Source organism: Oncorhynchus nerka, linkage group LG8 (genome assembly GCF_034236695.1).
Source record: "Oncorhynchus nerka isolate Pitt River linkage group LG8, Oner_Uvic_2.0, whole genome shotgun sequence".
In the NCBI taxonomy this organism is placed as follows: domain Eukaryota; kingdom Metazoa; phylum Chordata; class Actinopteri; order Salmoniformes; family Salmonidae; genus Oncorhynchus; species Oncorhynchus nerka.
The window spans coordinates 72,514,674-72,534,759 of NC_088403.1; the positions used below are offsets into that span (position 1 = coordinate 72,514,674).

Genomic DNA, 20,086 nt, shown 5'->3' on the forward strand with positions numbered 1-20,086 from the left:
AGTAACTGAATCAGAGCTGAGTAACTGAATCAGAGCTGAGTAACTGAATCAGAGCTAGTAACTGAATCAGAGCTGAGTAACTGAATCAGAGCTGATAACTGAATCAGAGCTGAGTAACTCCCTGATATAACTGAATCAGAGCTGAGTAACTGAATCAGAGCTGAGTAACTGAATCAGAGCTGAGTAACTGAATCAGAGCTGAGCTGAGTAACTGAATCAGAGCTGAGTAAGTATATAACTGAATCAGAGCTGAGTAACTGAATCAGAGCTGAGTAACTGAATCAGAGCTGAGTAACTGAATCAGAGCTGAGTAACTGAATCAGAGCTGAGTAACTGAATCAGAGCTGAGTAACTGAATCAGAGCTGAGTAACTGAATCAGAGCTGAGTAACTGAATCAGAGCTGAGTAACTGAATCAGAGCTGAGTAACTGAATCAGAGCTGAGTAACTGAATCAGAGCTGTAACTATAACTGAATCAGAGCTGAGTAACTGAATCAGAGCTGAGTAACTAATCAGAGCTGATATAACTGAATCAGAGCTGAGTAACTGAATCAGAGCTGAGTAACTGAATCAGAGCTGTAACTGAATCAGAGCTGAGTAACTGAATCAGAGCTGAGTAACTGAATCAGAGCTGAGTAACTGAATCAGAGCTGAGTAAGTATATAACTGAATCAGAGAGTAACTGAATCAGAGCTGAGTAACTGAATCAGAGCTGAGTAACTGAATCAGAGCTGAGTAACTGGATCAGAGCTGAGTGACTCCCTGTATATAACTGAATCAGAGCTGAGTAACTGAATCAGAGCTGAGTAACTGGATCAGAGCTGAGTAACTCCCTGTATATAACTGAATCAGAGCTGAGTAACTGAATAGCTGACTGAATCAGAGCTGAGTAACTGAATCAGAGCTGAGTAACTGAATCAGAGCTGAGTAACTCCCTGTATATAACTGAATCAAGCTCAGAGCTGAGTAACTGAGTAACTGAATCAGAGCTGAGTAACTGAATCAGAGCTGTAAGTATATAACTGAATCAGAGCTGAGTAACTGAATCAGAGCTGAGATAACTGAATCAGAGCTGAGTAACTAGAGCTGAATCAGAGCTGAGTAACTGAATCAGAGCTGAGTAACTGAATCAGAGCTGAGTAACTGAATCAGAGCTATAACTGAATCAGAGCTGTAAGTAACTGAATCAGAGCTGAGTAACTGAATCAGAGCTGAGTAACTGAATCAGAGCTGAGTAACTGAATCAGAGCTGAGTAACTGAATCAGAGCTGAGTAACTGAATCAGAGCTGAGTAACTGAATCAGAGCTGAGTAACTGAATCAGAGCTGAGTAACTCCCTGTATATAACTGAATCAGAGCTGAATCAGAGCTATAACTGAATCAGAGCTGAGTAACTCAGAGCCTGTAGCTATAACTGAATCAGAGCTGAGTAACTGAATCAGAGCTGAGTAACTGAATCAGAGCTGAGTAACTGAATCAGAGCTGAGTAACTGAATCAGAGCTATATAACTGAATTAGAGCTGAGTAACTGAATCAGAGCTGAGTAACTGCATCAGAGCTGAGTAACTGAATCAGAGCTGAGTAACTGAATCAGAGCTGAGTAACTGAATCAGAGCTGAGTAACTGAATCAGAGCTGAGTAACTGAATCAGAGCTGAGTAACTGAATCAGAGCTGAGTAACTGAATCAGAGCTGAGTAACTGAATCAGAGCTGAGTAACTGAATCAGAGCTGAGTAAGTAACTGAATCAGAGCAGAATCAGAGCTGAGTAACTGAATCAGAGCTGAGTAACTGAATCAGAGCTGAGTAACTGAATCAGAGCTGAGTAACTCCCTGTATATAACTGAATCAGAGCTGAGTAACTGAATCAGAGCTGAGTAACTGAATCAGAGCTGAGTAACTGAATCAGAGCTGAGTAACTCCCTGTATATAACTGAATCAGAGCTGAGTAAATGAATCAGAGCTGAGTAACTGAATCAGAGCTGAGTAACTGAATCAGAGCTGAGTAACTGAATCAGAGCTGTGTAACTCCCTGTATATAACTGAATCAGAGCTGAGTAACTGAATCAGAGCTGAGTAACTGGATCAGAGCTGAGTAACTGAATCAGAGCTGAGTAACTCCCTGTATATAACTGAATCAGAGCTGAGTAACTGAATCAGAGCTGATATAACTGAATCAGAGCTGAGTAACTGAATCAGAGCTGAGTAACTGAATCAGAGCTGAGTAACTGAATCAGAGCTGAGTAACTGAATCAGAGCTGAGTAACTGAATCAGAGCTGAATAACTGAGTAACTGAATCAGAGCTGATATAACTGAATCAGAGCTGAGTAACTGAATCAGAGAGTAACTGAGCTGAGTAACTCCCTGTATATAACTGAATCAGAGCTGAGTAACTGAATCAGAGCTGAGTTGAATCAGACTGAATCAGAGCTGAGTAACTGAATCAGAGCTGAGTAACTCCCTGTATATAACTGAATCAGAGCTGAGTAACTGAATCAGAGCTGAGTAACTGAATCAGAGCTGAGTAACTGAATCAGAGAGCTGTAAGTATATAACTGAATCAGAGCTGAGTAACTGAATCAGAGCTGAGTAACTGAATCAGAGCTGAGTAACTCCCTGTATATAACTGAATCAGAGCTGAGTAACTGAATCAGAGCTGAGTAACTGAATCAGAGCTGAGTAACTGAATCAGAGCTGAGTAACTGAATCAGAGCTGAGTAACTCCCTGTATATAACTGAATCAGAGCTGAGTAACTGAATCAGAGCTGAGTAACTCCCTGTATATAACTGAATCAGAGCTGAGTAACTGAGTAACTGAATCAGAGCTGAGTAACTGAATCAGAGCTGAGTAGTAGCTATAACTGAATCAGAGCTGAGTAACTGAATCAGATATAACTGAATCAGAGCTGAGTAACTGAATCAGAGCTGAGTAACTGAATCAGAGCTGAGTAACTGAATCAGAGCTGAGTAACTCCTGTATATAACTGAATCAGAGCTGAGTAACTGAATCAGAGCTGAGTAACTGAATCAGAGCTGAGTAACTCCTGTAATATAACTGAATCAGAGCTGAGTAACTGAATCAGAGCTGAGTAACTGATAACTGAATCAGAGCTGAGTAACTGAATCAGAGCTGAGTAACTGAATCAGAGCTAGTAACTGAATCAGAGCTGAGCTGAGTAACTGAATCAGAGCTGAGTAACTGAATCAGAGCTGAGTAACTGAATCAGAGCTGAGTAACTCCTGTAGCTAGTAACTGAATCAGAGCTGAGTAACTGAATCAGAGCTGAGTAACTGAATCAGAGCTGAGTAGCTGAGTAACTGAATCAGAGCTGAGTAACTGAATCAGAGCTGAGTAACTGAATCAGAGCTGAGTAACTGGATCAGAGCTGAGTAACTCCCTGTATATAACTGAATCAGAGCTGAGTAACTGAATCAGAGCTGAGTAACTGAATCAGAGCTGAGTAACTGAATCAGAGCTGAGTAACTGAATCAGAACTGAATCAGAGCTGAGTAACTGGATCAGAGCTGAGTAACTCCCTGTATATAACTGAATCAGAGCTGAGTAACTCCCTGTATATAACTGAATCAGAGCTGAGTAACTCCCTGTATATAACTGAATCAGAGCTGAGTAACTGAATCAGAGCTGAGTAACTCAGAACTGAATCAGAGCTGAGTAACTGAATCAGAGCTGAGTAACTGAATCAGAGCTGAGTAACTGAATCAGAGCTGAGTAACTGAATCAGAGCTGAGTAACTCCCTGTATATAACTGAATCAGAGCTGAGTAACTGAATCAGAGCTGAGTAACTGAATCAGAGCTGAGTAACTGAATCAGAGCTGAGTAACTGAATCAGAGCTGAGTAACTGAATCAGAGCTGAGTAACTGAATCAGAGCTGAGTAACTGAATCAGAGCTGAGTAACTGAATCAGAGCTGAGTAACTGAATCAGAGCTGTAAGAATAACTGAATCAGAGCTGAGTAACTGAATCAGAGCTGAGTAACTGAATCAGAGCTGAGTAACTGAATCAGAGCTGAGTAAGTAACTGAATCAACTGAATCAGAGCTGAGTAACTGAATCAGAGCTGAGTAACTGAATCAGAGCTGAGTAACTGAATCAGTAACTGAATCAGAGCTGAGTAACTGAATCAGAGCTGAGTAACTGAATCAGAGCTGAGTAACTGAGCTGAGTAACTGAATCAGAGCTGAGTAACTGAATCAGAGCTGAGTAAGTATATAACTGAATCAGTAAGCTGAGTAACTGAATCAGAGCTGAGTAACTGAATCAGAGCTGAGCTGAGTAACTGAATCAGAGCTGAGTAACTGAATCAGAGCTGAGTAACTGAATCAGAGCTGAGTAACTGAATCAGAGCTGAGTAACTGAATCAGAGCTGAGTAACTCCTGTATATAACTGAATCAGCTGAGTAACTGAATCAGAGCTGAGTAACTGAATCAGAGCTGATATAACTGAATCAGAGCTGAGTAACTGAATCAGAGCTGAGTAACTGAATCAGAGCTGATATAACTGAATCAGAGCTGAGTAACTGAATCAGAGCTATAACTGAATCAGAGCTGAGTAACTCCCTGTATATAACTGAATCAGAGCTGAGTAACTGAATCAGAGCTGAGTAACTGAATCAGAGCTGTAAGTAACTGAATCAGAGCTGAGTAACTGAATCAGAAGTAACTGAATCAGAGCTGAGTAACTGAATCAGAGCTGAGTAACTGAATCAGAGCTGAGTAACTGAATCAGAGCTGAGTAACTCCTGAATCAGAGCTGAGTAACTGAATCAGAGCTGAGTAACTGAATCAGAGCTGAGTAACTGAATCAGAGCTGAGTAACTGAATCAGAGCTGAGTAACTGAATCAGAGCTGAGTAACTGAATCAGAGCTGAGTAACTGAATCAGATATAACTGAATCAGAGCTGAGTAACTGAATCAGAGCTGTATATAACTGAATCAGAGCTAACTCCCTGTATATAACTGAATCAGAGCTGAGTAACTGAATCAGAGCTGAGTAACTGAATCAGAGCTGAGTAACTGAATCAGAGCTGAGTAACTGAATCAGAGCTGAGTAACTGAATCAGAGCTGAGTAACTGAATCAGAGCTGAGTAACTGAATCAGAGCTGAGTAACTGAATCAGAGCTGAGTAACTCCCTGTATATAACTGAATCAGAGCTGAGTAACAGAGCTGAGTAACTGAATCAGAGCTGAGTAACTGAATCAGAGCTGAGTAACTGAATCAGAGCTGAGTAACTCCCTGTATATAACTGAATCAGAGCTGAGTAACTGAATCAGAGCTGAGTAACTCCCTGTATATAACTGAATCAGAGCTGAGTAACTGAATCAGAGCTGAGTAAGCTGATATAACTGAATCAGAGCTGAGTAACTGAATCAGAGTAACTGAGTAACTGAATCAGAGCTGAGTAACTCCCTGTATATAACTGAATCAGAGCTGAGTAACTGAATCAGCTGAGTAACTGAATCAGAGCTGAGTAACTGAATCAGAGCTATAACTGAATCAGAGCTGAGTAACTGAATCAGAGCTGAGTAACTGAATCAGAGCTGAGTAACTGAATCAGAGCTGAGTAACTGAATCAGAGCTGAGTAACTGAATCAGAGCTGAGTAACTGAATCAGAGCTGAGTAACTGAATCAGAGCTGAGTAACTGAATCAGAGCTGAGTAACTGAATCAGAGCTGAGTAACTCCCTGTATATAACTGAATCAGAGCTGAGTAACTGAATCAGAGCTGAGTAACTGAATCAGAGCTGAGTAACTCCCTGTATATAACTGAATCAGAGCTGAGTAACTGAATCAGAGCTGAGTAACTGAATCAGAGCTGAGTAACTGAATCAGAGCTGAGTAACTGAATCAGAGCTGAGTAACTGAATCAGAGCTGAGTAACTCCCTGTATATAACTGAATCAGAGCTGAGTAACTGAGTAACTGAATCAGAGCTGAGTAACTGAATCAGAGCTGAGTAACTGAATCAGAGCTGAGTAACTGAATCAGAGCTGAGTAACTGATATAACTGAATCAGAGCTGTAAGTATATAACTGAATCAGAGCTGAGCTAGTAACTGAATCAGAGCTGAGTAACTGAATCAGAGCTGAGTAACTGGATCAGAGCTGAGTAACTGAATCAGAGCTGAGTAACTGAATCAGAGCTGAGTAACTGAATCAGAGCTGAGAATAACTGAATCAGAGCTGTAGTAACTGAATCAGAGCTGAGTAACTGAATCAGAGCTGAGTAACTGAATCAGAGCTGAGTAACTGAATCAGAGCTGAGTAACTAACTGAATCAGATATAACTGAATCAGAGCTGAGTAACTGAATCAGAGCTGAGTAACTGAATCAGAGCTGAGTAACTCCCTGTATATAACTGAATCAGAGCTGAGTAACTGAATGAGTAACTCAGAGCTGAGTAACTGAATCAGAGCTGAGTAACTGAATCAGAGCTGAGTAACTGAATCAGAGCTGAGTAACTGAATCAGAGCTGAGTAACTGAGCTATAACTGAATCAGAGCTGAGTAACTGAATCAGAGCTGAGTAACTGAATCAGAGCTGAGTAACTGAATCAGAGCTGAGTAACTGAATCAGAGCTGAGTAACTGAATCAGAGCTGAGTAACTGAATCAGAGCTGAAGTAACTCCTGTATATAACTGAATCAGAGCTGAGTAACTCAGAGCTGATAACTGAATCAGAGCTGAGTAAATCAGAGCTGAGCTGATATAACTGAATCAGAGCAGTAACTGAATCTGTAACTGAATCATATAACTGAACTCAGAGCTGAGTAACTGAATCAGAGCTGAGTAACTGAATCAGAGCTGAGTAACTGAATCAGAGCTGAGTAATTGAATCAGAGCTGAGTAGTAACTGAATCAGAGCTGAGTAACTGAATCAGAGCTGAGTAACTGAATCAGAGCTGAGTAACTGTATATAACTGAATCAGAGCTGAGTAACTGAATCAGAGCTGAGTAACTGAGTAACTGAATCAGAGCTGAGTAACTGAATCAGAGCTGAGTAACTGAATCAGAGCTGAGTAACTGAATCAGAGCTGAGTAACTGAATCTGAGTAACTGAATCAGCTGAGTAACTCCCTGTATATATGAATCAGAGCTGATAACTGAATCAGAGCTGAGTAACTGAATCAGAGCTGAGTAACTCCCTGTATATAACTGAATCAGAGCTGAGTAACTGAATCAGAGCTGAGTAACTGAATCCTGAATCAGAGCTATAACTGAATCAGAGCTGAGTAACTGAATCAGAGCTGAGTAACTGAATCAGAGCTGAGTAACTGAATCAGAGCTGAGTAACTGAATCAGAGCTGATATAACTGAATCAGAGCTGAGTAACTGAATCAGAGCTGAGTAACTGAATAACTGAATCAGAGCTGAGTAACTGAATCAGAGCTGAGTAACTCCCTGTATATAACTGAATCAGAGCTGAGTAACTGAATCAGAGCTGAGTAACTGAATCAGAGCTGAGTAACTGAATCAGAGCTGAGTAACTGAATCAGAGCTGAATCAGTAAGCTGATATAACTGAATCAGAGCTGAGTAACTGAATCAGAGCTGAGTAACTCCTGTATATAACTGAATCAGAGCTGAGTAACTGAATCAGAGCTGAGTAACTGTAAATCAGAGCTGAGTAACTGAATCAGAGCTGAGTAACTGAATCAGAGCTGAGTAACTGAATCAGAGCTGAGTAACTCCTGAGTAACTGAATCAGATATAACTGAATCAGAGCTGAGTAACTGAATCAGAGCTGAGTAACTCCCTGTATATAACTGAATCAGAGCTGAGTAACTGAATCAGAGCTGAGTAACTGAATCAGAGCTGAGTAACTGAATCAGAGCTGAGTAACTGAATCAGAGCTGAGTAACTGAATCAGAGCTGAGTAACTCCCTGTATATAACTGAATCAGAGCTGAGTAACTGAATCAGAGCTGAGTAAATCAGAGCTGTAACTGAATAACTGAATCAGAGCTGAGTAACTGAATCAGAGCTGAGTAACTGAATCAGAGCTGAACTATAACTGAATCAGAGCTGAGTAACTGAATCAGAGCTGAGTAACTGAATCAGAGCTGAGTAACTGAATCAGAGCTGAGTAACTGAATCAGAGCTGAGTAACTGAATCAGAGCTGAGTAACTGAATCAGAGCTGAGTAACTGAATCAGAGCTGAGTAACTGAATCAGAGCTGAGTAACTGAATCAGAGCTGAGTAACTGAATCAGAGCTGAGTAACTGAATCAGAGCTGAGTAACTGAATCAGAGAGTAACTGAATCAGAGCTGAGTAACTCCTGTATATAACTGAATCAGAGCTGAGTAACTGAATCAGAGCTGAGTAACTGAATCAGAGCTGAGTAACTGAATCAGAGCTGAGTAACTGAATCAGTAACTGAAGCTGAGTAACTCCCTGTATATAACTGAATCAGAGCTGAGTAACTGAATCAGAGCTGAGTAACTGAATCAGAGCTGAGTAACTGAATCAGAGCTGAGTAACTGAATCAGAGCTGAGTAACTGAATCAGAGTAAGCTGAGTAACTGAATCAGAGCTGAGTAACTGAATCAGAGCTGAGTAACTGAATCAGAGCTGAGTAACTGAATCAGAGCTGAGTAACTGAATCAGAGCTGAGTAACTGAATCAGAGCTGTATATAACTGAATCAGAACCCTGTATATAACTGAATCAGAGCTGAGTAACTGAATCAGAGCTGAGTAACTGAATCAGAGCTGAGTAACTGTATATAACTGAATCAGAGCTGAGTAACTGAATCAGAGTAACTGAATCAGAGCTGAGTAACTCCCTGTATATAACTGAATCAGAGCTGAGTAACTGAATCAGAGCTGAGTAACTGAATCAGATAACTGTAACTGAATCAGAGCTGAGTAACTGAATCAGAGCTGAGTAACTGAATCAGAGCTGAGAATAGAGCTGTAACTGAATCAGAGCTGAGTAACTGAATCTGAGTAACTGAATCAGAGCTGAGTAACTGAATCAGAGCTGAGTAACTGAATCAGAGCTGAGTAATCAGAATCAGAGCTGAGTAACTGAATCAGAGCTGAGTAACTGAATCAGAGCTGAGTAACTGAATCAGAGCTGAGTAACTGAATCAGAGCTGAGTAACTGTAAATCAGAGCTGAGTAACTCCCTGTATATAACTGAATCAGAGCTGAGTAACTGAATCAGAGCTGAGTAACTATCAGAGCTGAGTAACTGAATCAGATATAACTGAATCAGAGCTGTAAGTAACTGAATCAGAGCTGAGTAACTGAATCAGAGCTGAGTAACTGAATCAGAGCTGAGTAACTGAATCAGAGCTGAGTAACTGAATCAGAGCTGAGTAACTGAATCAGAGCTGAGTAACTGAATCAGAGCTGATATAACTGAATCAGAGCTGAGTAACTCCCTGTATATAACTGAATCAGAGCTGAGTAACTGAATCAGAGCTGAGTAACTGAATCAGAGCTGAGTAACTGAATCAGAGCTGAGTAACTGAGTAACTGAATCAGAGCTGAGTAACTGAATCAGAGCTGAGTAACTGAATCAGAGCTGAGTAACTGAATCAGAGCTGAGTAACTGAATCAGAGCTGAGTAACTGAATCAGAGCTGAGTAACTGAATCAGAGCTGAGTAACTGAATCAGAGCTGAGTAACTGAATCAGAGCTGAGTAACTGAATCAGAGCTGAGTAACTCCCTGTATATAACTGAATCAGAGCTGAGTAACTGAATCAGAGCTGAGTAACTGAATCAGAGCTGTAACTGAATCAGAGCTGAGTAAGTAACTGAATCAGAGCTGAGTAACTGAATGTAACTGTATATAACTGAATCAGAGCTGAGTAACTGAATCAGAGCTGAGTAATATAACTGAATCAGAGCTGAGTAACTGTAATGGATCAGAGCTGAATCAGAGCTGAGTAACTGAATCAGAGCTGAGTAACTGAATCAGAGCTGAGTAACTCCCTGTATATAACTGAATCAGAGCTGAGTAACTCCCTGTATATAACTGAATCAGAGCTGAGTAACTCCCTGTATATAACTGAATCAGAGCTGAGTAACTGAATCAGAGCTGTAACTGAATAACTGAATCAGAGCTGAGTAACTGAATCAGAGCTGAGTAACTGAATCAGAGCTGAGTAACTGAATCAGAGCTGAGTAACTGAATCAGAGCTGAGTAACTCCCTATAACTGAATCAGAGCTGATAACTAACTCAGAGCTGAGTAACTGAATCAGAGCTGAGTAACTCCCTGTATATAACTGAATCAGAGCTGAGTAACTGAATCAGAGCTGAGTAACTGAATCAGAGCTGAGTAACTGATCAGAGCTGTAAGTAACTGAGCTAACTCCCTGATCAACTGAATCAGAGCTGAGTAACTGAATCAAGCTGAGTAACTGAATCAGAGCTGAGTAACTCCCTGTATATAACTGAATCAGAGCTGAGTAACTGAATCAGAGCTGTAAGTAACTGAATCAGAGCTGAGTAACTGAATAACTGAATCAGAGCTGAGTAACTGAATCAGAGCTGAGTAACTGAATCAGAGCTGAGTAACTGAATCAGAGCTGAGTAACTGAATCAGAGCTGAGTAACTGAATCAGAGCTGAGTAACTGAATCAGAGCTGAGTAACTGAATCAGAGCTGAGTAACTGAATCCTGATATAACTGAATCAGAGCTGAGTAACTGAATCAGAGCTGAGTAACTGAATCAGAGCTGAGTAACTGAATCAGAGCTGAGTAACTGAATCAGAGCTGAATCAGAGCTGAGTAACTGAATCAGAGCTGAGTAACTGAATATATAACTGAATCAGAGCTGAGTAACTGAATCAGAGCTGAGTAACTGAATCAGAGCTGAGTAACTGAATCAGAGCTGTAAGTAACTGAATCAGAGCTGAGTAACTGAATCAGAGCTGAGTAACTGAATCAGAGCTGAGTAACTGAATCTGAGTAATATAACTGAATCAGAGCTGAGTAACTGAATCAGAGCTGAGTAACTCCCTGAGTAACTGAATCAGAGCTGAGTAACTGAATCAGAGCTGAGTAACTGAATCAGAGCTGAGTAACTGAATCAGAGCTGAGTAACTGAATCAGAGCTGAGTAACTGAATCAGAGCTGAGTAACTCCCTGAATCAGAGCTGAGTATATAACTGAATCAGAGCTGAGTAACTGAGTAACTGAATCAGAGCTGAGTAACTGAGAGCTGAGTAACTGAATCAGAGCTGAGTAACTGAATCTGTATATAACTGAATCAGAGCTGAGTAACTGAATCAGAGCTGAGTAACTCCCTGTATATAATGAATCAGAGCTGAGTAAATCAGAGCTGAGTAACTGATATAACTGAATCAGAGCTGAGTAACTGAATCAGAGCTGAGTAACTGAATCAGAGCTGAGTAACTCCCTGTATATAACTGAATCAGAGCTGAGTAACTGAATCAGAGCTGAGTAACTGAATCAGAGCTGAGTAACTGAATCAGAGCTGAATCAGAGCTGAGTAACTGAATCAGAGCTGAGTAACTGAATCAGAGCTGAGTAACTCCCTGTATATAACTGAATCAGAGCTGAGTAACTGAATCAGAGCTGAGTAACTGAATCAGAGCTGAGTAACTGAATCAGAGCTGAGTAACTGAATCAGAGCTGAGTAACTGAATCAGAGCTGAGTAACTGAATCAGAGCTGAGTAAACTGAATATATAACTGAATCAGAGCTGAGTAACTGAATCAGAGCTGAGCTGAGTAACTGTAACTGAATCAGAGCTATAACTGAATCAGAGCTGAGTAACTGAATCTGAGTAACTCCTCAGAGTAACTGAATCAGAGCTGAGTAACTCCCTGTATATAACTGAATCAGAGCTGAGTAACTGAATCAGAGCTGAGTAACTCCTCAGAGCTGAGTAACTGAATCAGAGCTGAGTAACTGAATCAGACTCCCTGATATAACTGAATCAGAGCTGAGTAACTGAATCAGAGCTGAGTAACTGAATGTAACTCCCTATAACTGAATCAGAGCTGAGTAACTCAGAATCAGAGCTGTATATAACTGAATCAGAGCTGAGTAACTGAATCAGAGCTGAGTAACTGAATCAGAGCTGAGTAACTGAATCAGAGCTGAGTAACTGAATCAGAGCCTGAATATATAACTGAATCAGAGCTGAGTAACTGAATCAGAGCTGTATATAACTGAATCAGAGCTGAGTAACTGAATCAGAGCTGAGTAACTGAATCAGAGCTGAGCTGAGTAACTGAATCAGAGCTGAGTAACTGAATCAGAGCTATAACTGAATCAGAGCTGAGTAACTGAATCAGAGCTGAGTAACTGAATCAGAGCTGAGTAACTGAATCAGAGCTGAGTAACTGAATCAGAGCTGAGTAACTGAATCAGAGCTGAGTAACTGAATCAGAGCTGAGTAACTCCCTGAATCAGAGCTATAACTGAATCAGAGCTGAGTAACTGAATCAGAGCTGAGTAACTGGATCAGAGCTGAGTAACTGGATCCGAGCTGAGTAACTGAATCAGAGCTGAGTAACTGAATCAGAGCTGAGTAACTGAATCAGAGCTGAGTAACTGAATCAGAGCTGAGTAACTGAATCAGAGCTGAGTAACTGAATCAGAGCTGAGTAACTGAATCAGAGCTGAGTAACTCCCTGTATATAACTGAATAACTGAGTAACTGAATCAGAGCTGAGTAACTGAATCAGAGCTGAGTAACTGAGTAACTGAATCAGATATCAGAGCTGAGAGTAACTGAATCAGAGCTGAGTAACTGAATCAGAGTAACTGAGTAACTGAATCAGAGCTGAGTAACTGAATCAGAGCTGAGTAACTGAATCAGAGCTGAGTAACTGAATCAGAAGCAGAGCTGAATAACTGAATCCCTGATATAACTGAATCAGAGCTGAGTAACTGAATCAGAGCTGAGTAACTGAATCAGAGCTGAGTAACTCCCTGTATATAACTGAATCAGAGCTGAGTAACTGAATCAGAGCTGAGTAACTGAATCAGAGCTGAGTAACTCCCTGTATATAACTGAATCAGAGCTGAGTAACTGAATCAGAGCTGAGTAACTGAATCAGAGCTGAGTAACTGAATCAGAGCTGAGTAACTGAATCAGAGCTGAGTAACTGAATCAGAGCTGAGTAACTGAATCAGAGCTGAGTAACTCCCTGTATATAACTGAATCAGAGCTGAGTAACTGAGTAACTGAATCAGAGAGCTGTATATAACTGAATCAGAGCTGAGTAAGAGCTGAGTAACTGAATCAGAGCTGAGTAACTGAATCAGAGCTGACTCCTGAGTAACTGAATCAGAGCTGAGTAACTCCCTGAATCAGAGCTGAGTAACTGAATCAGAGCTGTAACTGAATCAAGCTGAGTAACTGAATCAGAGCTGAGTAACTGAATCAGAGCTGAGTAACTGAATCAGAGCTGAGTAAGTATATAACTGAATCAGAGCTGAGTAACTGAATCAGAGCTGAGTAACTGAATCAGAGCTGAGTAACTGAATCAGAGCTATAACTGAATCAGAGCTGAGTAACTGAATCAGAGCTGAGTAACTGAATCAGAGCTGAGTAACTGAATCAGAGCTGAGTAACTCCCTGTATATAACTGAATCAGAGCTGAGTAACTGAATAACAGAGCTGAGTAACTGAATCAGAGCTGAGTAACTGAATCAGAGCTGATATAACTGAATCAGAGCTGAGTAACTGAATCAGAGCTGAGTAACTCCCTGTATATAACTGAATCAGCTGAGCTGAGTAACTGAATCAGAGCTGAGTAACTGAATCAAGCTGAGTAACTCCAGAGCTGATAACTGAATCAGAGCTGAGTAACTGAATCAGAGCTGAGTAACTCCCTGAATCAGAGCTGAGTAACTGAATCAGAGCTGAGTAGTATATAACTGAATCAGAGCTGAGTAACTGAATCAGAGCCTGAATATATAACTGAATCAGAGCTGAGTAACTGAATCAGAGCTGTATAACTGAATCAGAGCTGAGTAACTGAATCAGAGCTGAGTAACTCCCTGTATATAAGCTGAATCAGAGCTGAGTAACTGAATCAGAGCTGAGTAACTGAATCAGAGCTGAGTAACTCCCTGAATCAGAGCTGAGTAACTGAATCAGAGCTGAGTAACTGAATCAGAGCTGAGTAACTGAATCAGAGCTGAGTAACTGAATCAGAGCTGAGTAACTCCCTGTATATAACTGAATCAGAGCTGAGTAACTGAATCAGAGCTGAGTAACTGAATCAGAGCTGAGTAACTCCCTGTATATAACTGAATCAGAGCTGAGTAACTGAATCAGAGCTGAGTAACATCAGAGCTGAGTAACTCCCTGTATATAACTGAATCAGAGCTGAGTAACTGAATCAGAGCTGAGTAACTGAATCAGAGCTGAGTAACTGATATAGCTGAGTAACTGAATCAGAGCTGAGTAACTGAATCAGAGCTGAGTAACTCCCTGTATATAACTGAATGAGCTGAGTAACTGAATCAGAGCTGAGTAACTGAATCAGAGCTGAGTAACTGAATCAGAGCTGAGTAACTGAATCAGAGCTGAGTAACTGAATCAGAGCTGAGTAACTGAATCAGAGCTGAGTAACTCCCTGTATATAACTGAATCAGAGCTGAGTAACTGAATCAGAGCTGTAAGTAACTGAATCAGAGCTGTATATAACTGAATCAACTGAATCAGAGCTGAGTAACTGAATCAGAGCTGAGTAACTGAGTATATAACTGAATCAGAGCTGAGTAACTGATAACTGAATCAGAGCTGAGTAACTCCCTGTATATAACTGAATCAGAGCTGAGTAACTGAATCAGAGCTGAGTAACTAACTGAATCAGAGCTGAGTAACTGAATCAGAGCTGAGAATCAGAGCTGAGTAACTGAATCAGAGCTGAGTAACTCCCTGTATATAACTGAATCAGAGCTGAGTAACTGAATCAGAGCTGAGTAACTGAATCAGAGCTGAGTAACTGAATCAGAGCTGAGTAACTCCCTGATATAAGCTGAGTAACTGAATCAGAGCTGAGTAACTGAATCAGAGCTGAGTAACTCCTCAGAGCTATATAACTGAATCAGAGCTGAGTAACTCCTGAATCAGAGCTGAGTAACTGAATCAGAGCTGAATCAGAGCTGAGTAACTGAATCAGAGCTGAGTAACTCCCTGAATATAACTGAATCAGAGCTGAGTAACTGAATCAGAGCTGAGTAACTGAATCAGAGCTGAGTAACTGAATCAGAGCTGAGTAACTGAATCAGAGCTGAGTAACTGAATCAGAGCTGAGTAACTCCTATAACTGAATCAGAGCTGAGTAACTGAATCAGAGCTGAGTACTGAATCAGAGCTGAGTAACTGAATCAGTAAGCTGAGTAACTGAATCAGAGCTGAGTAACTGAATCAGTAACTCCCTATAACTGAATCAGAGCTGAGTAACTCCCTGTATATAACTGAATCAGAGCTGAGTAACTGAATCAGAGCTGAATCAGAGCTGAGTAACTGAATCAGAGCTGAGTAACTGAATCAGAGCTGAGTAACTGAATCAGAGCTGAGTAACTGTAACTGAATCAGAGCTGAGTAACTCCTGTATATAACTGAATCAGAGCTGAGTAACTGAATCAGAGCTGAGTAACTGAATCAGAGCTGAGTAACTGAATCAGAGCTGAGTAATGAATCAGAGCTGAGTAACTAACTGAATCAGAGCTGAGTAACTGAATCAGAGAGCTGATATAACTGAATCAGAGCTGAATCAGAGCTGAGTAACTGAATCAGAGCTGAGTAACTGAATCAGAGCTGAGTAACTGAATCAGAGCTGAGTAACTGAATCAGAGCTGAGTAACTGAATCAGAGCTGAGTAACTGAATCAGAGCTGAGTAACTGAATCCCTGTATATAACTGAATCAGAGCTGAGTAACTGAATCAGAGCTGAGTAAGAATAACTGAATCAGAGCTGAGTAACTGAATCAGAGCTGAGTAACTGAGCTGATCAGAGCTGAGTAACTGAATCAGTAACTCCTGTATATAACTGAATCAGAGCTGAGTAACTGAGTAACTCCTGTATATAACTGAATCAGAGCTGAGTAACTGAATAACTGAATCAGAGCTGAGTAACTGAATCAGAGCTGAGTAACTGAATCAGAGCTGAGTAACTGAATCAGAGCTGTAAGTAGCTATAACTGAATCAGAGCTGAGTAACTGAATCAGAGCTGAGTAACTGAATCAGAGCTGAGTAACTCCTGTATATAACTGAACAGACAGACAGATCAGACAGACAGACAGACAGACAGACAGACAGAGCACCTTATATAAATCAGACAGACAGAGCTGAGTAACTGAATCAGAGCTGAGTAAGACAGACATTTAAGATTTAGACAGACAGACAGTAACAGACAGACATGCACAAACAGACAGTATATAACAGAACAGACAGTAACAGACAGACAGACAGACAGACACTGACAGACAGACAGAATCAGACAGTAACAGACAGACAGACAGACAGACAGACAGACAGACAGACAGACAGACAGACAGACAGACCAACACAGACAGACAGACAGACAGACTTTAGTAAGACAGACAGACAGACAGACAGACAGACAGAATCACAGACAGACACTGAATCAGACAGACAGACAGACACCAACACAGACAGACAGACAGACAGACAGACAGACAGACAGACAGAGGGAAACAGACAGACATGCACTAACAGACAGACAGACAGACAGACAGACAGACAGACAGTATATAACTGAACAGACAGACAGACAGACAGACAGACAGACAGACAGACAGACAGACAGACAGACAGACAGACAGACACCAACACAGACAGACAGACAGACAGACAGACAGAGCAACTGAACAGACAGACAGACAGACAGACAGACAGACAGACAGACAGACAGACATGCACTGAACAGACAGACAGACAGACAGAGTTGAATCAGACAGACAGACAGACAGACAGACAGACAGACAGAATCAGACAGACAGACAGACAGACAGTTGAGACTAACAGACAGACAGACAGACAGACAGACAGACAGACAGACAGACAGACAGACAGACAGACAGACAGACAGACAGACAGACAGACAGACAGACATAACAGACAGACAGACAGACAGACAGACAGACTGAACCAACAGACAGACAGACACCAACACAGACAGACAGACAGACACCAACACAGACAGACAGACAGACAGACAGACAGACAGACAGACAGTATATGACAGACAGACAGACACCAACACACAGACAGACAGACAGACAGACAGACAGACAGACAGACAGACAGACAGACAGACACCAACACACAGACAGACAGACAGACAGACAGACAGACAGACAGACAGACAGACAGACACCAACAGACAGACAGACAGACAGACAGACAGACAGACAGACAGACACCAACACAGACAGACAGATAACAGACAGACAGACAGACAGACAGACAGACAGACAGACAGACAGACAGACATGCACTAACAGACAGACAGACAGACAGACAGACAGACAGACAGACAGACAGACAGACACAGACAGACAGACACAACACAGACAGACAGACAGACAGACAGACAGACAGACAGACAGACAGACAGACAGACAGACACCAACACAGACAGACAGACAGACAGACAGACAGACACAGACAGACAGACAGACACAGACAGACATGCACTAACAGACAGACATGCACAGACAGACAGACAGACTTACGCTAACAGACAGACAGACAGACAGACAGACAGACAGACAGACAGACAGACACCAACACAGACAGACAGACAGACAGACAGACACTAACAGACAGACAGACAGACAGACAGACAGACATGCACTAACAGACAGACAGACAGACAGACAGACAGACAGACAGACAGACAGACAGACAGACACTAACAGACAGACAGACACCAACACAGACAGACAGACAGACAGACAGACAGACAGACAGACAGACAGACAGACAGACAGACATGCACTTACAGACAGACAGACAGACAGACAGACAGACAGACAGACAGACAGACAGACAGACAGACAGACACCAACACAGACAGACAGACAGACAGACAGACAGACAGACAGACAGACAGACAGACAGACAGACATGCACTAACAGACAGACAGACAGACAGACTTACGCTAACAGACAGACAGACACCAACACAGACAGACAGACAGACAGACAGACAGACAGACAGACATGCACTAACAGACAGACAGACAGACAGACTTACGCTAACAGACAGACAGACAGACAGACAGACAGACAGACAGACAGACAGACAGACAACAGACAGACAGACAGAAAGACACTAACAGACAGACAGACACCAACACAGACAGACAGACAGACAGACAGACAGACAGACAGACAGACAGACAGACAGACATGCACTAACAGACAGACAGACAGGCAGACAGACAGACTTACGCTAACAGACAGACAGACAGACAGACAGACTTACGCTAACAGACAGACAGACAGACAGACAGACAGACAGACAGACAGACAGACACAGACAGACAGACAGACAGACAGACAGACAGACAGACAGACAGACAGACAGACACCAACACAGACAGACAGACAGACAGACATGCACTAACAGACAGACAGACAGACAGACAGACAGACACCAACACACACAGACAGACAGACAGACAGACACCAACACAGACAGACAGACAGACAGACAGACAGACAGACAGACAGACAGACAGACAGACAGACAGACAGTATAGATAAACAGACAGACAAACATCAGAGAGAGATAATAGAGATGGAGAGGATAGATAGAGAGATGCTACAGAACCTCAGTGTCTTTATGTTGTTCTCCATCCTCCTCCATCCGAGAGTAGCGCTTACTGTCCAATTCCATCTCTGATGCTCACACAGGTGTGATAACATAGACGACTGATCTCCCACACTGACAGCCAGAGAGACAATGGAACAACAGAAGTCAATGACTAATATCTCACACTGACATCCAGAGAGACAATGGAACAACAGAAGTAGTCTGTGCCTTCTCATACACTGATGAGAGTGACTGCGTGTGTGTGTGTGTGTGTGTGTGTGTGTTAGCCAGTCAGAAAGCCAAATATGTACACATGTCATCCATGTCATTTAGGTTCAACCAGGTGGCCAAAACAATACTGACAATAACACTCTGTTATTATACTGTTGAGCCCTGCCTTGTAACAGTATAATCATCGAATCAGGCGCACACACACACACAACACACACACACACACACACACACACACACACACACACAGACAGACACAGACAGAGACTGGAAGAAAGAAATAAAGAGAAGATAAAGAGAGGGAAGAGAACAGGAGAAGGAAATCAACAGAGAGGTAAACAAGGTATGTAGAGGTATGGTAAACACAGGTATGTAGAGCTGGTATGGTAAACACAGGTAATGTAGAAATCAACAGGTAGGTAAACACAGGTATGTAGAGGTATGGTAACACAGGTAGGTAAACACAGGTATGTAGAGGTATGGTAAACACAGGTATGGTAAACACAGGTATAAACACAGGTATGTAGAGGTATGGTAAACACAGGTATGGTAAACACAGGTATGAGTAAACACAGAGTATGGTACAGGTATGGTAAACACAGGTATGACAGAGGTATGGTAAACACAGGTATGGTAAACACAGGTATGTAGAGTATGGTAAACACAGGTATGTAAACACAGGTATGGTAAAACAGGTATGGTAAACACAGGTATGTAGAGGTATGGTAAACACAGGTATGTAGAGGTATGGTAAACACACAATCATGAAGTGGAACGACATTTATTGGATATTTCAAACTTTTTTAACAAATCAAAAACTGAAAAATTGGGCGTGCAAAATTATTCAGCCCCCTTATTAAGTTAATACTTTGTAGCGCCACCTTTTGCTGCGATTACAGCTGTAAGTTGGGTATGTCTCTATCAGTTTTGCACATCGAGAGACTGACATTTTTTATTTATTTGTATCAATGATGATAGACAAACACTCGCTTTACGGGATTCAAAATTACAATGCTGTCTTTCGTAATTTGTCCAGATATACACTACCG

General features: G+C 41.6%; 1 protein-coding gene across 1 annotated transcript in view; it reads right to left on the minus strand.

The window, feature by feature from the left end:
• Positions 1-19,044, minus strand: part of LOC135572743 (sodium/hydrogen exchanger 9B2-like) — a 75,980-nt gene extending 56,936 nt beyond the window's left edge. Inside the window, exon 1 of the mRNA XM_065021178.1 lies at positions 18,825-19,044. Coding sequence (XP_064877250.1) covers positions 18,825-18,890 — 66 coding nt within the window. The 5' untranslated portion in view covers positions 18,891-19,044. The remainder of the gene's footprint in view (positions 1-18,824) is intronic.
• Positions 19,045-20,086: the final 1,042 nt, after the last annotated feature.